This window comes from Zootoca vivipara, chromosome Z1 (assembly GCF_965207765.1).
Source record: "Zootoca vivipara chromosome Z1, rZooViv2.hap1.1, whole genome shotgun sequence".
In the NCBI taxonomy this organism is placed as follows: domain Eukaryota; kingdom Metazoa; phylum Chordata; class Lepidosauria; order Squamata; family Lacertidae; genus Zootoca; species Zootoca vivipara.
In genome coordinates, this window is record NC_142583.1 from 18996906 (window position 1) to 19024790 (window position 27885).

Sequence of the window (27885 nt, forward strand, 5' to 3'; positions counted from 1 at the left end):
AGGCTTGTTGGGTCTATTTTGTTTTTTTTACTAGAATCCCAAGATGCCCCAGTGTGAGCGAAGTGCAAAAGACTTATGATGAAAGGAGAAAGTGCCTCTGAATTCCATTTGAGGCTAAGGATTTGCTAGTCCTAGCCAACCACAATGGAAAAGCTTAGGGTCCATTAACTCACCAACCCACTGGTGAATTCTGGATAAATGAGTCTCTTCTAGCTGGCAAATAAGTGGGTGTGATGGTCAGTCTCGGAGGTCTGTAACCATGGGATGTGGTAGCATGGCTATGTCAGAATTGTTAGGTACCATGTGCCTCTTTAGCCCACCCAAGCCCAGAGCCTTAGCTTTTGAACTCCTGTGGGATTTGTGTTCTCAGTATTCTTATTGTACATCATTTCTGTTCCTCTTGTAGTGGCAAGGTGATTTGCGAATATAGTCAGTAATAGAAAGGGTTTAAACTTAAATAGCAGCAAATTATTATGGTAAGATCCAATAGCTTTTTATTGGTATTTCTTCTGCTTTAAACTGGTAGTAAAGTTTCATCCAGCCATGGAGATGTTATGTTCAAAGACAGTCTCATCCACAGGAGCATATTTGCCCCTCAAAAAAATATTTGAGGGGTCCGCCCCCCCCCCAGTTGATAAGACATTGCCACTCAAATGGTGTCAGTGCACCGTGTCGTGATTGATTATGCAGGGCAGGGCTTATTGCCCCCCTATTTTATTCAAGTTGGCACCCTGGTCTCACCCATGTGGAAATCTATGGCCCTCCAGATATTAGGACTCCAATTCCCATCAGCCCCAGCCAGTATAGTCATTGGTCAGGGATGATGGGAATTGTTGTTCAGCAACATTTGGAGGGCCACTGGTACTCCGCCCCTGTGTTTAATGGGCCATACCAGATGGAAACTGACATTTCTGTCAACATTGCAGCAAAAGAGCTGTAATCCTCACAGACATGACAACAATATTAAGGAAATGAAGTGCAGTGCTTTCAAGTATTTAAAAATAGTTATTTCTTCAGTCTCTTCCACAGATAAAGCAGGGAGATGAACAGCTGTATTTATTCAATACCTGTACATAGGAACACATGAACAATTATATTCCTAAGGCTACTCATTTATTATGTAACATAAAGCCATTGTATGGGTCGCCAAAGCTACAGTGTAAATTTTTGGGATTACATATATTGGAACAAAAATACATAAAAATATGTGATAATAACAGGTTTCCTGTAGACCTCTCAGATTTAAGTCAGAGTGCTCTTCTTTGGCCTATTAACCATGAAAATGATACACATACCCCAAAGTCCACCTACCCTCCTATGTTTTGCTTAAGCCATAGAATCATAGAGTTGGAAGGTACCTGAGGGTCATCTAGTCCAATCTCCTGCAATGCAGGAATCCTGCCCACAGCCATCCTTGGGTGGGCTCAAACCACCAACTCTCAGACAGATGCAATGCTCTATTGTACCAGTGTTGCCTGTAATAATGCATCCAAAGATGTCCTCTTCACACTCCAGTCTATGCACTAAATCTGTACAAAGAAGGGACACCATTCTACATACACCTTTTGTTTTACATTTAAAACAATGAGAAAAAACTCAAACAACAAAAAATCCTTCTTACTACAGTATAGATGAATTACTGTTTTAAAAGAAGATGTGGGTGTGTTTGTGCTACCCAGCTCTTATTACCCTGCAGGATTATTTTTGTTGGTCCTAAAACATTTATGATTTAATCATTCATCATGAGTCATGAGTCATAGAGGCACACACAATAAATGCTTTCCTAGCATTTGGCTCCTGATTTTAGAAAAGGGATTCAAATAATTCTTGTGAAAATAAATGGACTGGGTCCAAACTATTTCAGCTATGAGCAACCCCACATATATCCATCTCCCCAATGTAAACAATGCTGTGTGTAGAACAATAGTGCACTAGGAAGGAGAAGGAAAAGCAGGAACCCTTCTGCCTGATGAGTGCTCACTTTCATGTGCATGTATTCTGAAGTCTAAGAAGACTGTACCACATGATTTCCTAATGTGTTTTTTGGCGTTGTGGTGAGTGTCTTAGCAGAGCAGGAATGGGCTTATAATCTGTCAGTTCTTCATGCCAAGCAATTTCTCTGCCTAATGGTCAGTTCCTTGGCATACAAGAAAAATCTTGCGGATGAGTGTATAGGCCAAGTGTTTACTTACTAATGCAGCTGCTTAGCTCTGTCTTCTTTCAATGCAGAACTCTCTAGCAGTGCACCTTATTGCTATTTCTTCCTGGAAAAGAGCAAGCAAGTAAGCAAGCAAAGCACAGCCGAGTAAGCAGGCTCAAAGGAGCCATCCATCCAGTGAGAGTCAAAAGCAAACCATCTATATATATATAAATGTAGACTGGGCATGTGTGTTCCTCTCCAATGTTCAACAAAACTGCTGGACCGATTGTGTTCAAGTTTTAACACAAAGTTCAAAGACAAATGTCACACCTGGGCAACGTAAAACCCCCAAACCCCCGTGTTCAAAAACACACAACTCACCCTAAAGTGCATGCTGGGAAATAGAATCAGGAGACCTTGCACAACAGCGGCCTCTAGCGGCGGCTACACTGGTACTGCAGGTAGGAAAGCTTCCCACTCCACAACAGCTTGGCTCACCTTTGCAGACTAGGCTGAGTAGAGGTTTGAAGGCTAGGCCAAATAGAGGTGGGGGCTCCCCTGGGTGGGGGATGGGGAGAGGAGGGGGCGGGAAAGGTCATGGATCGGGACAGGCTGGAGCCAATCACAGGGATGAGTCACGGGGGGTGGGGGGAGAAGTCTGAAGGGGGACTCTGAGGGCCCATTTAGCAGACTAATCCACAGTGGGGCCAACAGGGGAGTCTGAGGCCCGGCTGCTTGCCAACGAGGTCGTGGCTGATCCCGGTTCCTCAGCGCCTGAAGTCCAGGCATCTCATGGTGGGGAAGGGCAGGAGTCTGGTGCCTGGATTGTGGTCCCTGGATCTGGGGAAGCGCTGCTCAGCTCAGTCACCTTTGGCCAGATGGGGGCTACCATTTCTCCTGTTGCAGCTGTGGCCCCTTCCGCAGTGGCCTTGAGGCCACCTGGGAAAGGTGAGTGTTTGGGTCACTCCCAGGAGGGAGCTTTCACACTGGTCCTTACTCTGGCCTTGCATTCGTGACAGCTGAGGTCAAGCTCAAGATATATAATTCATATATGGAAATGACATTTCTACGCTGTGGTCATAGTATTACAGACATTTATCCTTCTCTGCTGCAGCAGGTTACTACCATATAAATGGATATGGGTCTGTGTTAAATTTAAATACAGCTCTATACTGTACAGTATATACATTGATATTGTAGTTGCCTACCATAAAAGAGTGGTTAAACCACTGAGCCTAGGGCTTGCTGATCAGAAGGTCGGCAGTTCGAATCCCTGTGACAGGGTGAGCTCCCGTTGCTTGGTCCCAGCTCCTGCCAACCTAGCAGTTTGAAAGCACGTCAAAATGCAAGTAGATAAATAGGAACCGCTCCAGCGGGAAGGTAAACGGCGTTTCCATGTGCTGCTCTGGTTTGCCAGAAGCGGCTTTGTCATGCTGGCCACATGACCTGGAAGCTATACGCCGGCTCTCTTGGACAATAATGCGAGATGAGCGCGCAACCCCAGAGTCGGTCACGACTGGACCTGATGGTCAGGGGTCCCTTTACCTTACCATAAAAGAGAAACATAGGAAATAGATCATTAATTTTTTTAAAAAAAATTAATGATCTATCATTTTGTCCTTGTGTTACTGCTGCAAAATATATTTGAATGGGTTATTTTATCTGCCAATGAAATATGCAGTAAGTATGTGAGTCTTGAATGTTGAATGGTGCGCAGATAAGTGCCTTGTATGTTAAAGAATAGCCAAATCAAATGAGGGGATTAATGTCAACAGAATGTTGAAAAATAGGAAACTGGTATTTACCTGCCTCTTTTACGGGATATGTGTATATAGTTCCTTGCCTATTTATTACCCAGTAAAATTATTTCTAACTCATACTGACTCTGATACACATTTCAGTAATTGATGAGTCACCATTAATAAAAAAATATACAGGAACTACTTTATTACTAGAATTTGGTAAGCTTTTAAAGGAATGCAGTAAGACCAGGATTCTTGTACAATATGTATACTGTGCTGGTAAAGATGGGGACACAGAAGAGGCATCTTGTTCAAAGGTAAGCTAGAGCAGCTTCAGGGGGATGACTATCACATTAGGATCACAATGCATTTTATGCAACCAGAGATATTTTGGGGCTAGTTTCAGAAGGCAAACACAAAAATTTGGCCTGGCACACCTATTTCAACCACGGAAAAAGCAATGTCCAAAGACATCCTTACCCAAGCCCACTGATCCATTCAAGCCCACAGGAGGGGGACTGGTCTTAGGAGACATATAACTTTGGCAGGACTGATACAAGGAAACAGAACAAAATAAGTAACTCTGCTGCAACTACAAAATATGCGCACTTGTTTAGAATATTTATTGAGGTTAGACTGTAATGGAAAAACTCCACAGTAGCCTGGCTTCTACACATTTTAAAGGGAGAGACAGAGAAAGGAAGGATTCTAGTAGAAGCATTTAACACATTAATCTTGCATGTAGTTGAATCCCTGTAACAGTGATGTAAATGTATACATTTTGGAAAGAGAAAAGTTAGAACCAGAATTTCTATACTGTGGCCTTGGATGTGAAAAGCATACATTTGTTTAGGTTCCAAACTTCATTAAATATTCTTTTTTCATGTTCTTCCTGCAAATTGCTCCTTAAATCTGTCTGTGGTGACTCAATTTTTCTGTCTTCTGTTTAATTCATACTTTTTGTAAACAGCACTAAACTGTTTCAAATTCTGGGTGTGATCCAGCACACATTTATGTATCCTATATTCCCACTGATTTTAATTAACTGGATACAAAGTTCATGAGTGATATATCTACTTTACTGAAATTCTTAACTTACTCCCATTGACCTTAATGAAGCCAAAAGTACCAGCATGTAATGTTAGAAAATTAGGGCTGGGTCCTACATTATCTTGCTCTGGATTCTCTATGGACAATGGTGTAGTTACACCTCTTCTTTTGCCCCACCTTGCTAGGTATATAAAATCATTTGTGATCCAGACACTACACTAACAGGTCTGCATATACACTCATGCAATCCCTCAAAACCAGGCAGCAGGGTGTATGATTCTTGTGCACAAGCCTCTGAACTGTGTATCTGCATCTAACATCACATGAGTGAAGAAATGACGCCTAGTCTTATATCATGTGTAGAGGTTGAGTGAGTCTGTGAACTAGTCAGCAGAGCACATATGATAAGAAAATTGCACTGTATCCATTCATTATCTTCAAAAAAATACTACTGCTATAGAACATTTTTAAAAGCAGTCTTGAAAGCTGCAGCTTACTGCTTGCAGTTTTCACATGATTTCTTACTTAGTGACCTTTTAATTGACATATTGATATAAAATCATGGCACTTTATCATTATAAGATTCTGTGACAGGCTATGACTAAACATTAATGCAGGCATTCCATTTGTTTTGCAACTACAAAAACTGGAAGCAAACTAGCACAAAATTTAAGGTCTGTTTTAGTGTTGCATGCTTGTTAACTCCAGAAGACAATGCATCTGTCTACTAAGTCATGCACTACATGACTAAAGTATTTTCAGCTAACTAAAGAAAGTGCAAACAGGGCTTGGAACCTAGAGTGCACAACGGCAAGCAGAAGTTGCTTTTGCTCATGCAAGGAGATGTTCCTGATTGCCAAGGATTCCTCTTTCCAGTAGCAGCCGCCTGAGGTTCTAGAGGGTCTCTGACTATCAGGCGCTGCTTTTGTAGGGAAATGGGTCTACAATGAGGAAGAGCCAAGGAACCCCCATTTTACAAGTGGAATTATGTTCTGTTGTCAGGATCCAAGGATTGTGTATTAAGATAGCACAGAATAAGTAGGCTATAACACATTTCCTTTTGCAGTGCTATCCATAATTATATAATCTGAAGTCAGCACATTCTGATTAACCTATTGAGTAAAGCATAAACAATAAAACTACTATCCTTGAACCAGTTGAAATTTGATTTAGTCCAACAGAATGTAATGAAAAACACCAGGATTAAAATGGAAATACTCCAATTTAAGTGGCTTGTGTACCACTGTACCATAATGTTTCCATGTTTAAACTATTTTAACTTTCACATTAATCTATACTATAAGAGCTTGTTTAGCATAATGTTTCAGAGTGGTCTGAATGCAGCTTTATCGCTTTGAGCTACAAAATTTTCTTCTGCTTTGGAATAAATCTCATTTTACATTTCCTATTTGCTTTCCACATGTTCCTATTATAAAACCATATGAAAACATTTTTTCCTCCATCGCCATAATTATAGGCACATTTAACAGCCAAACAACCATATTAAGAAAATGGAATGGCATATGAAAACAAAATAAATACAACAGACATTTTTTAAAAATGCATTCCTAAAACAATTCACATTTTGTTTTTATATTTAAAGTGGAACAATCCCCTCCAACTCGGGGCATTAGATGTATTTGTCCCACCTGGAGAAGGAGCAGGGTGCTACATGTGCAGTTTCTGTTACTGATCCAACACCTGGAGCTGTTGCAGAAATAATTCAGCTGTTTTTAGGACTAGATCGTGCCCTTTCATGCTAAACAGCTGATCAGCAGGATTTAATTTCTTTGAAAGGGCTCCACAAGATGGTTGCCCCATGCATACTTTTTTTTAAAAAAAGAAATGACTTGTACACTTTCCCCCCATTAGGATGGATCCAAAGCAACTGACAAAGATAAAACCAGATAATACTAAATCATAATATTGTTGCATTGGGTTTGGTTTTAAGTGTTCTGTAAATATAACCCATTTTAAGACTGCAATCCTGTGAACACTTACCTGGGAGTAAGTTCCACTGACTTATTTCTCAGTACATGTATAAGTCTTCCCAGCAGATGACTAATTAGAAAATAATATCTAATAGTTAAATAAAATCCTTACGAAGATTCAGTTGAATCCCTGTAAGAAGAAATATTCAGAGGATGACTCTCACTCCACAGACACACCTAATGAAGTGAATGAAAATTATACAGCAGAGCACTTTAGGGATCACAGTCCAAGATGATAAGATACAGCTGGAAGATGTTTGGCTTAAATACCAACTTCATGATTTCTGCATTCAGTTTGCAAGGCATGCCCAAAAAGAAAAAGAAAAAGAATCAGTGGTGAACAAAAGTGGAAGTGTCTTGTCATCCATCACAGCATATCTCTTTTCCGAAATTGCTTCCAATGCTGCCTAATGTGTTTGCTTGTTACAGTCATCACACAAACATAATAGTCCTTCAACCCATATTTCGGTTTTTCCTGTTAATGAAAACAAACATCATTACAGCTACATTAAAGGAGGTCTGTATATAAAAACAAAACAAAACAATAAATTCTAAATACCTTACAAGGTGTTTTGGCTATGTCCCTTACCATGCAACATTAAAACAAAACCAAGAAAACCTGGCAGTGCCTCCGTTAACAGCTAAGGTAAAGGATAATATCTTTGTTTAACCCTATTCAAATATGATCTGTTTTTATAAAAACAGGATTTAAAAAATGTCCTGATACCGTAATTTTTCAAAAAATAAATGTTTAAATATTAACACACAAAGCAGAAAAAAACCTTAACTCTTGTAGAATTAATGTAGGTTTGAGCCAGATAAAGTGTAGCTTGTTGAGCAAAAACTAAATCTCTAACCATTGAAAAACGCAGGCTTGAAGCTAGCCACTTGACCATGGGAAATAAAAATCATTCATAAGCAAATAGCTTGCAAGAGAAGAGTGCTGAATCTGCGGTGTGACTTGTGAGCAGGCAGCATTTTAATTACACGTATCCTCCATTTCCTGGTTCCATTACACTTAGCCAAGGCAAAAAAAACCTATACAGTACTTCTTGTGTGAATTCTATTTTGCAGAATTTGCGGACAAGCATGAATACAGCAATCTGTGACCCTGCACAACAATTATGCATGTATAAAGGGCAATCTCAGAAGCATTATGGTGTTCAGGACGACAACCCATTAAATCCTCTTACATACTAGACTTGAAGGTTATATTAATTAACAACATACATATTCTTCTGGGAAAATCAAAATACTAAAATTTCTATCTAATTTGAAGTGTATAATGAACATTTAAATATTTCCAGAATAAAACATCACATCTCTTTTGTGCATAAGTAGCAACAACAGAACGTAACAATCCTGCTGGTTCAGACTAACCTCTATCTATTCTAGCATTCCAGGCACACTGGACAACCAGAGGAAGTACACAGGAAGCTCATAAGGAAGACAAAAGCACTCTCCTTTGTGCTCCTCAGCAACTGGTATTTAGAGGCATACTGCCACTAGAATATATAGATATCATGAAGCCACTGGCAGCCTTATTCTCCGTGAATGAGTTGATCACCTTTTAAAGCTGTCCAATTTGGTGGCAGTGAATGGGATACTTTAACTATGTACTATGTGCAGAAGTACTTCTTTTTGGTCTGCCTGATATCTCCCACCATTCAGCATAATTGGATGAGCCACTGTTCTTGTATTATGGGAGAAGGAGAAAAAATTCTATTGATTTTCTCCATACCATACATTTTACCTACCTGAATAATGTCCCTGGTTCTTCACAGGGCAGATGCTCCAGGCCCCTAATCATTTTAGTTGCTCTTTCCTGGAAAATGATCAAGGAGCTGGAGCAACTCCCTTTATAGAAAAATGAAATGTTTTCTAAATGGGGTAACAGGGCAGAATGATCCTGAAATATCTAACAGTTGCTTATATATATTTTACTATCAAATGTATGACACGTGTTTATATGAAGTATAGGTCTCATTGTGCTGTTGTGGGAAACACTGTCTTGGAGCTTAAAATGGCTCCATATATGGACACTACACACTTCCGTAGAGGCCTTCCCTGGCACCCTCCCCCCCCGCATGCTGAAAATTGTGTTGAAAGAAGGAGTTTGTGGTAGCCAACAGCATAGATATGGTGCCCACAACAATTTCTCCAATTTTCATATGTGCCCATAGACCCAGAAAGGTTGGCAACTCCTGATATATGCCAACAAAAATAGGTAATACAAGAGTCCTGGGTCATGAGCCTCCAAAATCAAGCCAAAAGACTTGGACATAGATTTTTCTAGAACAAACAAGTTTATGCACAAATTCCCCGAGGAAAATGGAAAAGGAATTGAAATTTTGATTATGAATGAACTGAAGAAAATTATACAGAGTTCACTTTCTGATCAGTTATTTTGATTCTCAGATGTCAAATGAAAGGTCAGCTAAGTACAGTGATAAATCTTTAACCAACAATTTTAGAAACACAGTGCATCATAGACATACCATCGTTTATCTGCTATTGAGTTCCTTCTTCACACAGGATTTGAAAGTGGTGTATTTTTGTAGGGTTTTGTATCCCTGAGAAGCAGAAGACAAAGAAGTGTGCATGTGCAAGCATCATGTAAAGGCAGCCAAAGGTGAGCGTTAGGAGATGATGATGAAAATAATAATAATAAAGGAATTGTACTTGTTAGTCATAGTGTAGAACACTCAGCAAAAATAATTTTAGGCTAAAATATTCATGCACCTGTGATACAATTATGTATGATACCACAATATAGGCATAACTATTAATTTCAAAGATGCTACAATAGAGAGTGTTTTTTCTTAAAGTACTTGGTAAAGAAGAGAAAAATGCATGTTTTAAGCAAAGATATTGAATCTACATCTTAAATAAGGTATTATGAAAACAGTCTCCATACTCTACTTTCATACAGCTTGTGTGAAATTACAAACATCACTTCAAATTTTGGCAATACAGTCACTATCCACAGGGTGGCAGTTAAACATACCAGATCTCAGAGCAGAAATTCTTAAAGTTCAGGTTAGAAAACAATTATAAAATCCTTTAATACATTTGCAAAGGAGACATAATATTCGGAATTATGAACAGTGTCTATAGGGAATACTAAAAGAAGATTGGCTAAAAACACATTTTAACCCAATACTAATAACAAGGACAATCAGCAACTCCACACTACCATGGCACTTTTAAAAAGCAACATTCAGAGAACAAGCAATGAAGTAAATTTTGTCACCACATGTTGAAGGCATAGTTGGCTTGCCAATTCAAATTACTAGAGAAGGTGTATAGATTCATTTTTCCTTCTTTAAAGGCCTCATAAATCAGATATGATGTAAGAAATGGGGTTGTATGAGTATTTCAGCCCACTTGCTTTAATCCTGATTTTGAGTTGCCCTTTGAGCTCGGCAGAGCACACAATAGCTAGCACCCCACCCCATATGTTCCCCATGCTTCCCCGGCAGTTCCCATGTCCTAATGAGGAAAACACACACCCATACATTGGAGAAGGGTGTTCCAGTTGGCTGAGGATCATGTCATCTGCCACTGAGGCGAAGCCCTGCTGTGTTCCATGCCCTCCGCCACCTGGTTTTCCCTCTCCAAGAAATTTTTTCGTTAGAGAAGGGGGCTTTTTCAACTGTTTGAATAGTCCAGCCCAATCGTTTATGGGCTGAGAAAGTAGGTAGTGGCTCATTCCTGCTTATAATCATTAACCTAAAATATTTATATTGTACATATATTTCAGGCTTAAAAATAAATGCAATCTGATTACTGTATTTTTGATAGAAGATGAAGCCCAATTTAAAATGTGAAATTAAATGCAAAATTACACAACAGTATTTACAGAATTACTTACAAATACTTTGTGACAAAATTCATTTCTGCTGACTACTATTTAGTTAATTTATTGTCTCTAGGGGGCAGTCAGGAGTACAGACAGATTAAACTTCTAAAACTACTCAATAGGCTATCAAAAGCTTTTAGACATCGATTTCCCAGTCTATAAATGGCAATGACGAGACTGAACCTTCTAGATAATTGATTGGGGACCTACTTGATCAACAGCAAGCTGGATCAGAATGTGTCTGTAGACTTGGCTATAGAAAAAACAAACAAATCCCAGTTCTGTAAATTAAGGGTTAGTACACTAAACATATACGGAGGTAGTTTTAATTTCAATAATAACCATAGATTAATCATGAGTTTCATTTCACAGTCAGACTAACTGTTTATCGCAACATACATTATGAATTTTGGCACATCCATAAATAATAATAAAATACGCATCTATGTGATGCAGTTCTTGAAACCCTTTCAAGTTGAAGAGTAGAACAGATATCTATGAAATAAATGGCTATATTTCAAATAGTTTTGGAAACAGCGAAAATTTAATAGTTTATGGACTGCTTATATCTCATTCATAAGTTTTTGTGATTAAGAGATACTAATCCATGTTCCTACCTTGAACCCTCGTTGCAATCGGTCTTTCATAATACCAATAAATTCTTTGTAGCTCAGCTGATCATCTTTGTCTACATCAAAGATCTTGAAGACAGTGCTTACTAAATGCATTGAAAGCTTCAAACCTGTAGCTACATATACTGCACGCCTGAATTCATCTATGGAAACAAGGAAATTTAGCAGTTAGCCAAAATCATCATGCAACACAGTGATTGCATTACTTATTATTGACAAAACCTCATTCTCCATTGCATATATATATTTGTCAAGAGCACTGTGTTCTAAGTGACCCCTTATTATAGCTATAGTTGCACAGCTGATCTCTTGAAAAGAAGCAACTGCTAATGCAAATGATAAATGTGGAGTACAGAATACATCTAATATACACATATATTTTCATTCATATGGTTTGAGGTGGTTCGCTGGAGGCTTATGGTGTCTTGTATTATTTGAATTTATTTACAAATATACAGTTTGACCATAGGTGGAAGCATGCAGCTTAACTCCTGTGGAGCTGCTGCTTTACTGCTACTGTGGCTTTACAAGCATATACCTATTTTTTAAAAAGTATATAAATGGTTCATACGTAGATGAGTCTTCCCTACCACCCTTGCATATATTTATTGAATGGCAAGAAAACTCTTAGATACACAGAGGTATTTTATGTCTAATAGGATTCAAACATGGATAACTGCCATGCAATATTTAGAGGATTTTGGAGAGGTCGAACAGGCAGAAAAAGCACAATACTCACACAAATATTAAACAAAACAGATTTCTTTTCTTTTAATATTAAAAAAGTATTAACCATTGACATTAAATATTTCTACCTTTGCCTATGGAACGGTTTGCAAAATTATACATCTGCATTGCAATTGCGAAGTCTTCTAGATTATTCAAAAACTGGAAAAATGATCTGAATTCATCAAATGTAATGCCCTATGAATAAAAGAATACTGACATTAGTACTACAGAAGCAGCAGCAGCAGCAGCATTCTTTAATTGTTTGGCAGCAGTTTTGCAGCTGATAATGGAGTCAGCATACAATGGAGAAAGTTCTATACCTCTCATAGCTCCCTTCCTTCACAAAGTTGCAATCCTGCTGCCACAAGCCAAATTGTACTAGTAGAGAAAGAATGCCTGTCTCAGGAGGAGTCAGGCCTCTCCCATGTGGCCAAATGGACAGAAGCCTTATTGGTAATACCTGTTCCCCACTAACTGGGGAACACATGGGGGACATGGTAAGAGCAGCTGGAAACTAACCAAATTTTGGAGAAACAAGTCATAAGTTTCTTTGATCTGTGGACAACTGATGGTTAAATTTTAGTTTGATAAGCAATCCATGACTTTGATTTATGTGCATATGATACAGATATGTCCAGAATACAAAACATGCAGTTAGGTTTCTTCGCTCTCTAATTCTTTCCCCCATTTCCCTAACTCCGAATATTTGGTCTTTTTTTTAGGTGCGGGTGGAGGTACATGGCCCATTTTATTCTTTAACAAGTTATTTATATTTTTAATGCTGGTTTATACCACTTTTATTGTAGCAGATTCATGTTTCTTTTTAGTACTGTGTTTAAGTATATTTGTTGAGTGCCTTATCTGTGTCATGATACCGAAGCACTTTGGGTGTTTTCCCCCTCCTTTTAACTACCACTAACTGCTAAATGATGCTTACTGGCTCTCTTTAAGCCCCTCAAACTAAAATGTCAAGAGTTGAAAAGTGTGATCATTTGAAAATAAGCTGAACTGTTTACAAATAGATCTAAAACAGTTAAACCTGATCTTTCTGTAAACAAATAAAAGTGAATTATATCCAAAGCACTCCATGCTTGAAAGAGTCCCTGTAACATCAACCCTATTGGTTTGCACTGATGCATTTAGCTGCCACTATATCTCTTTGTTGCTTAAATTTACTCCAGACAACACCTTTGTTTCCTAACAAACAGTTTAGCTAGCAAGGTTATTTGCTTTTGCAACTTCCCAAGTTCTTTGAAAACCTCTGTTTAGTTACTTCTAAGAACCACTCACTCCACACTGGCCAGGTGATATCCTAGGGACAGCATTCCAGAAATGGGGAGTCACTACTGAGAAGCCCCATGCTAAAATTGTTTTACCAAAGACAGCTATCTGGCTACTGAATTTTGCACTAGCAAAGGCAATACAATGCATAATCCATTGCTGCAATCTAACCTAGTACGTCTGTAACCCGCTTCAACCACCCCTTTGTACTTCGTAGATGGGGCTTTTCTGGCTACATAAAGACTCACACTCAATAGTTTACTATTGGTATAAAGAAGTGGGGCACTTCAAAAAATGTTGTTTTCATGGTTCAGCCACTCCATCCCATTCCCCTTGGTTTTCTGTCCCAGACAGTTAGCATTCTGTGCCTATTACCATGATCAGTTCTCATTAGGTGAGTGTGCTTTTTTGTCATATTGGGACACAGTGGTCTCCAGTCCTAACTACATTAAAATCTTTGATTTCTCTACTGAATTTTATAAGAAGCAGTAACTTTCATCATTTGGGGACATACCCTCAAACCCTCATACATTAATCCAATGAAAATAGAGATGTCCCATTTAACAACAATAATTTTTATTATTTATACCCCGCCCATCTGACTGGGTTGACCCAGGCATTCTGGATGGCTTCCAACATTTTATATATAATAATAAATAATAAAAGATTAAAGATTTAAAAACTTCCCTATACAGGGCTGCCTTCAGATGTCTTCTCAAGGCTGTATAGTTTCTTATCTCATTGGCTTGGGGGTTGCATAACTGCATACTCTCCAACATTTCTCCAATGAAAATAGGGATGTTCTAAGGAAAAAATGCTTAATCCTCTTTGGGCTGTTTTAAGGGTTTCCTCCTTGGGGTTCCCCTGAGACTGCTAGTGCCTCCCTCTTCTGTGTAGCTGTTGATGTATGGTCTACATGAGCAATGGCACTCAAAGAACTGGACTACAATTAGAATATAGAAGATTTCTGTTATAATTAGACATTCTGAGATAATATCAAAAGCCTGTGAAAGGTGTTGTGTAAAGTATTACTCCTTCCTGCCTATGTGCCCAGGTACCATTCAGATGCAAACTGAACCTAAATGTCAATGTCCAAAAACTCACTGAAAATGAATGAAACCAGTGAATGAAACCTAAGTGGGTTAACAGGACCTGCCCATATTTCTCATTTTTCGTTCTCCAAAACTATTTGGCATATTCCAACCCACCCCTCCTTCCCACAAATCCCACCTGCTCAACAGCAGGTATCACATTTCAGCACATGTAACTGGAAGTGATTGACATTTTCAGGTAATTGTACTTTCAATCAGGCTATGATTTTGTGCGTGTGTGTGTGCGCACGCAGATGTTTGGGTCTTTGCTGAAAGCTTACTTGTTCTTCTGGCATGCTGCAGCGTACGTTTTCCAGATAGCTTGATGTATTTTCCACATTTGTATATCTTAAAAGTATATGAGCAAAGTCTTCCTCGCTGATGGTAGTCATTCCATTAGAGTATGAAAGAAATTCTATTTCAAGAACTTCAGTTTGGAGATTATCCATAAACCTGAATTATAAGAGGTATTGCTTTAATAAATCTTATAACTCCATATGTAGAACCCCGCCCCCTTATATTTCAAACATTCCAACTCATGCAAAATTAATAAACTTGCTATTTCATTAACAGCTGGTGGACTTCTTGGTTTGACCTAGTAAAGGAAATGTATCAGTGGCAGATCATTTCTGCACACACAAAAATATTTTGAAATATATAGAGGTGAAATTTGTGGGGCTAAAATGTGATGCAATGACACTAGAAAGATATTCTAATGCCAAGGGCTGCAAGCTTCCAAAGTTACATGGTTTAGTATTGCACTCTATACATGTTTATTTAAAATGCAGTTCCATTATTTTTAAAAGGTCTTACTATTAGGTAAATATATAGGTTCAGGGCTATATATATATATCAGACAATACTATTGGCATATATGATTTCTAATATGACATATACAAAAGGATTTGTACATATTAAAAGTATTAAAAGTAAGGCTCACCTATAAAAATCTTCAAAGTTAAGCTCAGCCTTTCCTTTCTTACCAAAAAAGTGTACTAGCAGTGTAGTATCGGATAGTAAACCAGTGATGTCATCTGCACGCTTAAAAACATATTAAGTATATTAATTGCTTAAAGTTGCAATAGCTTTAGTAATAAAAATAAAATCCACAGAATTTTATCAATGCACTTTGCTTTAAAAAGATTCCTTCAAGATTAAATGCACCCATACATCAAATACACATTAAAACTATTTGCAACATCAGTTAGTAATGTTAGTCAGGTCATACTTCCCCACACAATATTTTACATTGCATTTTAGCCTACCAAACTTTAAAAGTGATATGGCATGATCAAATGTGTTAAATAAAACCAGGGACCTGGGTGAAATTAATCAGACTAGTGAAATAATATAGTGAAAATAAGTTGGCACATTTTAAAAATGATTATGATGATGGAAATGCAACCATCATTGCAGACGTATTTCTCATCCATAGCTTTGTTAATGTCAAAAAAGTGAAGGAAATATTTTGTTGGAGAAAATAATAAGGCAGGCCTACCTCAGGAGCTTGTGGTTTTTTGTTTTTTTGTTTTTTGACAGTGATGTTATTTCTCTGCAAAAATCTGTCCATGCAAAATGTCAAAGATTCTACTTCCTATGAGGAAAAACCTCAAGTGTGAACAGAGGAAGAGTGGAATTATAAGAAACTGTTCTATAGTTAAGAATATATATTCACACATTGAGATATTTTTAACCTACAGCTTCTGAAATTGTAATCTAATAGGAGTAGCAGGTCCTTAATATGAGACCTGACTAGCTGACTTTCAGATTCATATAGTACACAAACCAGATATATTTAAGCAGTATGAAGGATTGTGTATTTTCGTTTCTATTTCTGGACAGCATTATTAACTGTTGCAGCTCAAATAATCGGCTCCCAAAGACCTTGCAGTAAGGCTATACTTGATTCATACAAATGACACTGACAGGTGACCATTATATCAATAGCTTCCAAAACCTCTGAGTACAGTTGGTCCTGGAATGGTGCAAATTCAATTTATAAGCACATGCCAGATGCATGCCAGGACTTGTATTCCCCAGGTCATCCCAGGTGACTAAGGCAATTGCTTTGAACTTAAAATTGAGTGTTTTTATAGGCATGTGAATGTGCATGAGTTTAAGTTTTGTGGCAGCAGGATGGTCTACAATCAGAGCATGGCAAAACAATTACGTAACCTCTTTTCTATTGATTTTATATATTCATCATTATACTCAACATCCCACAAGTATACCACCTACAGTGCGGGAAACAAGTATTTGATCCCCTGCTAATACTTATTTCACTCATTATAATGCACATCAATGTCTCTGACTTTTGTCCTTCTGGGTTTCTGGGGTTTTTCCTGTTGTTATTCTGTCTCTCACAGCTACAATAAACCCACCATTAAAATGATGGACTGGTCATTTCTTTGTCAGAGGGCAAACGGGCAAATTTAGCAGGGGATCAAATACTCCCCCCCTTCACTGATATCTACATGAAAATAATCATATGAATCAGTGGATGAGAATGAAAAAATGGTTATAAAAGTGCTTAACACGGAGAATAATTTGTTGTGTGTGAACTATATCCTGGGGTGGATATACAAAGGCCAGAAAATTCTATATTTTATACAGCAGTACTCTATCATGGTCTATGCACATACTGTATGAAACCCTTTAATTCTGACTTCCGAAATAAAATGCTTTCCCTCTTCAATTCCCATAGCCTCAAGTCAGTGTTTATTAATGTATTCATTCCTTTCATTGAAAGAAGTCTAAATGTCTCCTCTTCCTCAAATGTCTTCCTTGTCAGTCTCACATAAATATGAAAATTACCTTTTGTCTAGCTGGGAGGTCTGTAGATGCACCAAACGGGGCTTAAACCCATCAGCAAGTAAGGCACAGAGCTAATGTCAGATGAATTTTCAACTTGCAGTGGGGATTCTGTGCCTTCAATAGTTATGTAGAAAATGGAATTTTGACAGGCACAACCCCTCATGCAACAGTAAGAACAATTGCCCGTGCCTAATCCCAACTTCATATCTACTAAAATTAGCTGTGCCCAAATAATCCTAAATGGAAGCTATTCCAATGTACAATGGTTGTTACCAGGCAGAGCTGTTCCTTTAATCCACAGGTAGGCAACAAGCAGCTCCCAGTTTCATTTTATGTGGTCCCTCAATTTTTATGATGCTGTCCCATTCCATTCTTACAGTGTTTCTTGCTTCCTGTTGGTTTCCTCTGTGTTTTTCCTGGGTTTTTATAATTTTATCCCACTTTTGCTATGTAGTTTCAGAACAACTGGAAAGAGCAGCATTCTAAGTTAGTTAATTTATAACATTTTTGTTTCTGGCTCCACATACAACCAGCATGTGTCTCTGACAGATCTACCCCAGGGGAATGTACCCCTCAATAGAGAAAGGTTGCCCACTTATGCTTTTATGAAACATAAATGTTTATCATCAGATGGTTCATTAAATGGAAAGCCCTGAACCTATCTATACCTTTCAAACGCAAAAGACTAGTTCTCAAGATAGGCGTACTTATAACTGTGAAGTATCTTTTCAAAATACAATAGAATACAAATAAATAAAAAGATATACAATATTCCAAGAATAAAATAAGACCAATTATTTCACTGTTAGTAAACAAGAAGTATGACAGTTTAAAGTATGCGTCAAATGCATGTTTTTCTTATGCAACAAATATAACAAATGCAAATACCAAACAAAAACCATGGGAAAAACAAAAAACAACAACGCCAAAGCAAGGAGGAGAGATAATTAAAAAGTTTAAAATATTTACAATATACACAATAAAATGGAATATGAAAAAGAAAAAGAAAAATGAAGAACAGATCATGGACCATACAGAGGTTTTGTTATACCTCTGCAAGGTCCGAAAAGAGTGCCTGGCTTGTGCTACGTCTCAGAGTATCCCAATAGCTTCTTGGAACCAGGTCCTCTCCTTCTGTTTTTAGCACCTGCAAAATTTTCAAGATGCATAGGTTTGGTGGGAAGGGGTAATAAAGTAATAAAAACCAAGAGCAGCTTATACACGTTTACATCTTTGCTAACTAATCTTCAAAAAGAGAAAGCTCTATGTGATCACCTTTTCCATTTTTCTTACACAAAGAATGCTGTATAACACATTGCTTATAATACATTGCCCTTTTCAAAGCAGCAGTGTCCCTGAGAATAACTTTCTTATTCATGATGATGTAATCTTATTAGGTTGATATTGCCAACTTTTAAGATATTACGATATAGCTTTGCACATGGGATCAAAACATAGTTTTGTACACATTTTTAAAAAGAATGAGTCTCATGTGATAAGTTTTCTTCTTCATGTGTCACTAGAATCTTAGACTTTTTTCATTCTATTTTAGGGGGGAAATGTGGGTCCAATGGGAATTCAGTCATGACTAATTTGTCCCACTGAACTCTCTCCTAATTGGAGCCTATGAACTCTCTCTTAATCGGAGCAAGTTTGTGAAATATTACTCTTATTAGATTAAAAAGAAGTATGGGGAATATCCCACCCAATTAAGAATTTTAAGTTCTATTTATTTCAATGGGAAATACTTAAGCACACGCTTAACTATCTCCTACTGAAATCAGAAGAATTTAGTGACATTTAATTTGGCTGGATTATGCTCGGAGTTTTGATCAGAAGCCAACATATATGAAAAGATAAAAAGAACACCCTCTCTATATATTGTATAAATATTTCTAGCTACTTTAGATATTTTTCTTCAGGCAAGAAAGCTATCTTTAATTATATGTGAAGAAATAATGTTCTTATGTTGGGTTTTCTGTAGTGACATGTCAGATGACACGGAGTGAAGCTTACAACGTGTATGTTTGTATACTAGGTCATCCTTCTGAAAAGTACCAAAATTATTCAGCTGACATTCTGATCCATAAGTATAGTCAGAAATAAGTACCATCAATTTTAACTAAAATCCCAAACACATGTGCTTAGAAAAGTAGTGCTGGGACTCCAAAACCTGCCAGCAATATTGCATGAAGCTTTGTGCTGAAATCCTGGACACAGTTATGTTTTGAGAGGCTGAAGAGGATGGAGTGTGGTACAGAGACCTGAAACAAAAAAAAACTAAGAGCATACCAAGTATTTCCAAGACAAGTCCAGTTCTCAGCTCATAGATCCTTCATGAGATAACAGCAAGAGGTGTGTGGGGTTTGGGAGCCCATGTTTACTGTTATCACAGCTGCCAGTCCTTAATGAAGGGGTCTTTCTCTATACAAAATGATTTTATGCTTGTGGTTTGGTTGGTTTCTAAAAATGTTTCTTGTTAGATTCAGGTGAAGGTATTGGCATGGTGCTGTACGACAGCATTCTTCCTGCTTTCCTATGGTTAAAAATGCAGAGGACATGTAGTAGGAAAACCACACCATTAAATATTTGGTATCTTTTTTCTTTTTTTCAAGGGCCATCGTAGCTGTCATTTGAAAACACTATAAATCACACCTCAGTCTTCCACTGATGTGAATGGATGTGGCTTATACCCATAAATGCAGCATCCTTAAATGTTATAGTGACAAGATGGGGTAGTGTATCTAGAAAGGTGAGAAACATACTATAAACAAGGAAGTTAAATAATTCACAGTAGGCAGAAGGATCAGGGGAGAAGGAAAGAGATTTTCCATCCTACATTTTGCCTGTACTCACATTCCTTGCATGTCTCTGTGTTTGCTGTTGGGTCCCTTTGGGAGCTGTCTCCATGGAGATAGTTCTCAGTGGCTGCTGCAATAGAAATATTTCAAGGTGGGAAATCCCTCACTTTAGCTGGGTTACTTCAGCAGCAGGTGTGTATCACCTCCATGGAGACAGCTGTCAGTGGGAGATACTGATGGATGCCATTACTGTAAAATCCACCTTATTCTAGGATTTCCTGACTTGAGTAGGATTGCTCAGGTGATGGTGAAGATAGGTATCACTGGAGATTGTCCTGTGAGTCCATGGAGGCAGCTCTTAGAAGCACAAAGCACCAGGTGTTGACATCTACTTAAGCCTGATTTCCTGGTGACTATGGTTGCTCGAAGGTCTCGTACACCCCAGGTAGAGTGGTTGCTGACCTTGAGCCAGACATCCTGGAGAGTGAAGTCAAATGGGCCTGAGAAAGCACTGCTAATAACAAGGTCAGTGGAAGTGATGATATTCCAGCTGAACTATTTAAAATTTTAAAAGATGATACTGTTAAGATGCTACACTCAATATGCCAGCAAGTTTGGAAAACTCAGCAGTGGCCAGAGGATTGGAGAAGATCAGTCTACATCCCAATCCCAAAGAGGGCAGTGCCAAAGAATGCTCCAACTACCGCACAATTGCGCTCATTTCACATGCTAGCAATGTTATGCTTAAAATTTTAAAAGGTAGGCTTAAGCAGTATGTGGACTGAGAACTCCCAGAAGTGCAAGCTGGATTTTGAAGGGGCAGAGGAACCAGAGACCAAATTGCAAACATATGCTGGATTATGGAGAAAACTAGAGAGTTCCAGAAAAATATCTACTTCTGCTTCATTGACTACGCAAAAGCATTTGACTGTGTCAACCACAGCAAACTATGGCAAGTTCTTAAAGAAATGGGAGTGCCTGATCACTTCAGCTGTCTCCTGAGAAATCTCTATGTGGGACAAGAAGCTACAGTTAGAACTGGCTGCTCCCCCCTCCGCCGCTGCCAGTGGCAGAGGGGCGGGGTAGGGGTGAGCATCACGAAAGTGGGCTGCTCCTCCATCCACCGCCGCCATGTCGCCATTGATTCAGAATATTTTTTTCTTGTTTTCCTCCTCTAAAAACTAAGTGCGCCTTATGGTCAGGTGCGTCTTATGGAGCAAAAAATACGGTGTATTGTGTGAACAGTGAAACAAGGAAAATGGTATCCAATTCTGGGGTACCGTTCCTAAAATGTATTTGCTTGAAAAGCCCAATCCAGGAATAATTCTGTGAGAGGAAATGTATGTGTACATTTGTGCATATACTGTAAAAATACTAGATAACTAGGTTGATACTTGATGTTATCTGCTGTATTCAATACCAAGGATGTTAGTATTTTTACATTATACATGCTTCATCTGCATAAAAGATTATACTAAAGTCATTAGCTGTGACATTTTCAGTTCAGCCAGTCATGAGGCACATGCAGTACATGTGAATTACATACACCAGGCCATGCACCAGAGAAGTAACTCACAATATGAAAGAAAAGGGGTGGGAGGACAAAAGCAAGTTCCTGTATTTTTTCTTGTAACTAAATCAAACTTGTCAGGCAGAATGGTTCCTCCTCCTTCCCTGCATGCTGTTACTAAAGGGCCCCCAACCCCTCCAGAACCAATTTCAGGGAATGCACAAGGGAGGAAAGGGGAAATCCATGTTGCAGAAGCCCTTGCACAGGGCTTCCATTAGTTGAATCCTGTCCCTAGTATTAAAATCCTATCAAAATAACCTCATCTACCCTAAATGGTATGGTGAGCTCGACAAAAACAGGAAAATCTATTATCTAGTGTGAGGATTAAAGCTTGCATTTGGTGAACAGTCAGAGAGTATGATCTACCAGGGATTTGAAAAATGAAGAACCTATTGAGGCAGTGATCCCTCATGCTTCTACTTTTCCTATATGCTATATTAAAAAATGACCAAGTATTTCTTCGTATAAAACTGACTCAGCTTACAAATGAAAGATCCTGCCCGCCCCTCTAAAAGTTCTGCAGCAGTGAAATAACAAATAACTGTTACACCTTCCACCAGCTTCCTCCACCAATCCCTTCATTGATCCTCCTTCCAGATCAGCTATAGGGTAAAACTGGAGTCCTCTTGGTGAGGGTGCTGGTAAAAAGTCACAGCTGCATTCTCTCCTGCTACCTAAGGCTTCCACCCAGGCAACCTTAAAACAGTTACAGTACTTCTTATCAACACTGAACATTTTTGTTTTAATTCATTGTGCATCATTTCTTGTAGTGAATGCTGATTTCACATAGATTTAATACTTCAGAATTATAATACATTTAGAGTACATACAGCATTAGTAGAACTGTGGTATCCATAAAGCTGGAGGTGCTGATATAGTAAAGAAGAGTGAAATGAAGAGTTGCATTTCAAAATGAAGCCAGGATAAAAAGAAAAGATAACAATAGGTTAGGACATAACAACTTCCATTGTATTGTTATGAAATACAGTTTTACTTAAAGTTAAGTCTTTGTTTAAAATTAAACAAGTTCAACAACATTTTTAAAATTACCGTAAAATGTTCTTAAGATTTTTAAAAAGCAGGTCATCAAAACAAACTATTGTCACCACAGCAACAGGATTATCAGAAATGAAGGACTGAACAGAGTTCCACCCACAACAGAATTCAAACAGAAACCAGGATTCCAACAGGGCAGAAGCATTTCTGCAGTAAGCCCAGTTTTCTGTAGGAACCACTTTCTGGCTGGTTCTGCAGCTGCTCTAGAAATAACAAACCAGAACAAGGGAAGACATCATTTTTGCCTCCTCTTCAAGCACCTTATTATTATTTATTTCACTTATGAATTGCTGCCTATGAAGTATCTTGAAGCAATTTCACAATAAAATGAAAACCATATATGAAACAATTACATATATAATAACAATTTCAAATAAATTCACAGACTGATGGGGATTTAAAAAAAAAAACTCCACTTGTTAAAAGTCTTCAACGGGTGCCACAAAGAAAATAACAGTGGCACTTGTCTGAAATGTAATGGAAGGGAGTTCCAAAGGTAGGTACCGCTACACTAAAGCCTGCTTCTGACATGATGAGGAATGTACCTCCTGATAAGATGGTATCTGCAGGATGTCCTTTTCTGCAGGGTACAGTGATCAGTTGGGTATGTAAAGGATGAGATGATATTTTAAGTATCCTGGTCACAAGCTGTATAGAGCTTTTCAAGGTACCAGCACCTTGAAAACAGCTTCGTAGCTAATTAGCAATCTGTACAATTCTTTCAGCAGCAGGTGGTAGCCTACCCCAGGAGCAGCTGAGCAGCCACATTTTGCACTAACCACATTTTGCACCTCAAGGGCAGGCCACATAAAGTGCAGTGTAGAGATCCAATCTACAGGTTATCAGCATATCTCTGTAAAGCTTTCCAGGTCATGTGCCCAGCATGACTAAACCGCTACTGGTGCACAGAGGACCATGCCAGAGCACAGAGGAACACTATTTACCTTCCTGCTACAGAGATACCTATTTATCTATTTGCACTGGTATGCTGTTGAACTGCTAGGTTGGCAGAAGCTGGGACAGAGCAACGGGAGCTCACCCTGTCACGTGGATTTGAACCGCTGACCTTCTGATCGGCAAGCTCAAGAGGCTCAGTGGTTTAGACCACAGCGCCACCCACATCCCTATAGCATATAAACAACAGCTGTCAGGCTACCCTGGTCCAGAAACAGCTGCAGCTGTCTTACTAGCTGAAGCTGCAAAAAGGCACTCCTAGCTACTGGGGTCACCTGGGCCTCTAGTGACAAATATGGATCCAGGAGCAACCCCAGACTATGCACCTGCTCCTTCAAGGAAAGTAGGGCCCCATTCAAAGCAGGAAACTGACCAATTACCCAGACTCAAGAGCTGCTTGCCACAACACCTACGCTTTGCCAGGATTCAGAGTCAGTTGGTCCACCATCAGCCCACCCCCAGGCCCAGGGCTTAAACAGCCTCTCCTGCTACAGATGTTACAGAGAAATACAGCTGGGTATCATCAGTGTACTGTTGAAACCTTGCCCCCAATCTCCTAATGGCTCCATATAGATGTTGAGTATCATTGTGGACAAGCACAACTGAGAGATGTCTAAAATATATTCTCAATGCTATTCTCTGAAACTGACCTTGCAGATTGGCCCAGAACCACTGTAAAACAGTGTTCACAATGCCCATCTCACAAAGTCAGTTCACGAGGATACTATGGTTAATTGTATCAAATCCCCGGAGAGATCAATGATTACAGGGTTGCACTCTTCCTTTCCTTCGGACAATAAAAGTCATCCTTCAGGGCAATCAAGGTTGATTCAGTCCCACAACTGGCTCTGCAAATGGATTGGAATGGTTTAAGGCAGCGTTTCTCAACCGCTGTTCCGCGGCACACTAGTGTGCCGCGAGACGCTGGCTGGTGTGCCGCGACGTGCGGCAACGAGAAGGGCGATTTGCATTGTCACGTGCCTGGCGGCCGCCAATAATCAGCACTGACCCGCCGGAAAGGAAGCCGGCCGGGTCACCACGCGGGGCGAGCGCAGCTCTCAACAGCCATCACCACGGGAGGGTGGTTTTAGACAAACTTAAAGAAGCTGGCTGGATGAGCTCAACCTGAAACTTGCTGAGCAAAGGATTGTGCTGGCAGAGAAATCAGCGGCTTGTGAAGCCTTATTACAGGAGATTGCAACCAACACAGCAATTGGCAAGTGTTTCTTACAGTCATAATTATATAGTCAATATAGGGTGGCACAGAGTTAATTTTTTAAACTTTTTTAATGGTGGTGTGCCTCGTGATTTTTTTCATGGAACAAGTGTGCCTTGGCCCAAAAAAGGTTGAGAAACACTGGTTTTTAAGGCAATCTGTCTCATTCAAGGGTACTTGTAATTGTTGTACTACAACCTCCTCAATCGCCATCTCCAAACAGGGCAGTAGTAATCACAATCCAGTCTGGGCCTTTTCAGGGGGGCTTATGAGATACAAAGGTCTACCACAACCCCTGGGCTGTGCAAGATCCTTCCCCTCCCATGTGAATGACTCTGACCCAGTGATATGGTGCGTGTTTTTACCTTTCCCTCACTGAATCTGAAGGTTTTGGTCAAGGGATGCAGAGTGCCACCCACATCCTAGGAGATGTGTCCTCAGATACAGAGAAAGTAGTAACAGTAAGACCTGCTAGAACAGAATTCTCTGAACCCAGCAGTCTCTGATCCAAAGACTGGTGGGTTTTTTTCTTCCCCTTGCTGGAGCTGAGTGTAGCAAGCCTGAACAATTTTCATCAAACATTCAAAAGTTGGGCTTGAATGGAATTAAAATAATTCTGATCACTGCCACAGCTAGTAGAGTGGAACCCAGTGGTTCTTTCCATTCTTAGGTATGACTTTAGGTTTCTTTGATTAGGATACCAGTACTTCTGCCTCCCTCTAAATGTCTCTCTTTCAGTTAAAGTTTCAGAGAATGCAGCTATATGTTCATCATAATAGAAAGTATGTATTTGTGATTACTGTAAACTTAACATTCTCTGTGCAGTATTTGAGATAATTGAGCTCTAATAATCATGCGAAGAAAACCAGAAAGTCCACAGGCTTCTTTCATCAATACAGTACTTACCAGCATAGCACGTTTCTCTTCATCTCCTCTTCGTTCTTTCTTTTCATTTTTCTTTCTGAATATGTCTTGCAGCTGCAAAAAAAGCCAATTGTATTCCCTATAGTCATTCCTCTGTCTTAGGATATTTAGACATAAAGCCATCACACACTCATGCCTCAAGGCACTACCCAACAAAAGTTATATGCAGTGAGGCTTATCTGCAACTAACTTTTGTTGGGTTGTACTCCTACCGGTAATATTTAAACTTATTTTTAACAAACACAATGGAGTTTTTAATACACATTTTCTCCTCCTGAGTCCCACCGTCATCTCTAGGTAGAAGCAAGTGCAATGCTGTGAGGTATGTGCCAACTGACACAAACTTATCCCACTCTCTCTGTGTGCTATCTGTAAATGTAGGAAAGACACCATAAAAACCAATGGAGAGATATTGAGCAACAGATACAATTTAAGTACTCAGAAACAGAGCTGAAAGTTCTGCAGTGGATTTTGTTATCAGCAGGCAACTAGACTAACATGATCTATAGCTCCTTACATACTTGGACTGATAGGCAACTATCTCCGATAATAAAGCTACTTGAATGTGCCCAGCATGCACAGTTCACCAATCCAATCCAATCCAAGTCTCCATTGCAAACTGTGACTCCATGAAGAGATAATGAGCCATAGAGCCAATTCAAATGCTCAGAAAAAGAATATTGCTCCCCCTGGAATTTTACAACTTTAGAATGCAGGATGAGGTTTCATGTTTGATCGTTCCCTTCATGCAAAATTTCCCACATACAGAAAGCTATTACTTTAGGGAGAAGGATTCTAGCCTAGACTTCTTCCTGGCATATTAGTTTTCCAAGCACAGAGAATGTGGGAAGCCTTCAAACATGCAAAACCCCATTTGCATTCTGAAGTAGCACAGTCCCAGGAGACTATACAATATATTCTTTTTGAACATTTGAAATACCTCAGATTGGCGTAAGCTAAAAAGTACGGTCAATTCATCATGAAATGGTAAGGAGAGTGTTGGTAATTGAAAAAGCAGAAAGATCTTTTTTAAAACCTCCAATTCATGCTTTGATTTCCTCTACACCAGATACGGGGTGGAAGATCTTGTTGCACTCATCAATAAGGCTCATTTGATCTTCTGGAAATGAACCTTTTGTGCAGAAGAAGTGCTACAGGATACCAAAGAGTACAACAGTGAACATGAATTAATCTGAGAGCACTTTTCATAGGAACATTGTCTGAATCAAAATAATGGGATTGACTGTTGAAAGCAGAAAGGACAAAACAACATCTCTTGTATCAAGGGAACAAAATCCCTCTGTTCTCTGACCTCAAACCTATGACATAAGCAAACAGGATTTTTTTTAATAAAAAAAAGTCTGTAAAGCATTTGAGTTTAAGTCAGTTTGGATAATTTTTGGTGTGGTGTTGTATACAGGAAAAACTGGGTTTATAAGCTCTTCCTTGTCACGTTTCATGTTCTTTATGCAATGGGACCTAATAAAGGGCAGCACCATTGCCTTAATTAGACGGTTTTATTTACACGAGAACTCACTTAAGAGTTTGCTTGGCCTTTCAGTAACTTTTAGTATTACAGATGAATGTTAAAATAGCAGCTAGAGGGCATATTAAACATTCAGATTTTCTTTAAAATAGATGTTAAGGATTTTTGCCAATTCATACTTTAATTTTTTTTAGTAAAGTCTTTCCTTTTCTTGCTCTGAAAGGCTGGTTACAATTCACATGGTTAATACCATAGAATAGGTGTAGGGAATCTGTAGTCTGCCATATGCTGCTGAACTACAATCTCCCACCAGCTTCAGCAAGCATGGCCAATAGACAGGGATGATGAGAGTTCTGACAACATCTGGAGGATCAAAGATTACCCAAACCTGCCATGGAGATTTAAAAAGTTTTCATTTGTGGTCATCATATTGCTACCGTGTAACCAACTCATGAAACAACAGCACAGTGCCATTTCTCCCTTACTGACTGATATTAAATGCATGTAATGCTTGTAATGATCAACAACCCATTCTTCCCATCTCCA

The 27885-nt window shown here is 38.9% G+C and overlaps 1 protein-coding gene across 8 annotated transcripts in view; it reads right to left on the reverse strand.

Annotated features, from left to right (window-relative positions):
• Window positions 1-4482: 4482 nt before the first annotated feature.
• The window catches only part of MICU3 (mitochondrial calcium uptake 3), a 43667-nt gene continuing 20264 nt past the window's right edge, over window positions 4483-27885 (reverse strand). For 2 of the 8 annotated variants that reach the window (XM_088660918.1, XM_088660919.1), the window contains exons 7-14: window positions 25836-25907; window positions 22534-22572; window positions 18384-18479; window positions 15459-15559; window positions 14800-14971; window positions 12233-12341; window positions 11403-11560; window positions 4483-7398 (exon numbers count right to left, since the gene is read on the reverse strand). In XM_088660918.1, coding sequence (XP_088517044.1) covers window positions 7291-7398; window positions 11403-11560; window positions 12233-12341; window positions 14800-14971; window positions 15459-15559; window positions 18384-18479; window positions 22534-22572; window positions 25836-25907 — 855 coding nt within the window. In that variant the 3' untranslated portion in view covers window positions 4483-7290. The other 6 variants (XR_015947858.1, XM_035112136.3, XM_060278823.2 and 3 more) reach the window with 6 other exon arrangements.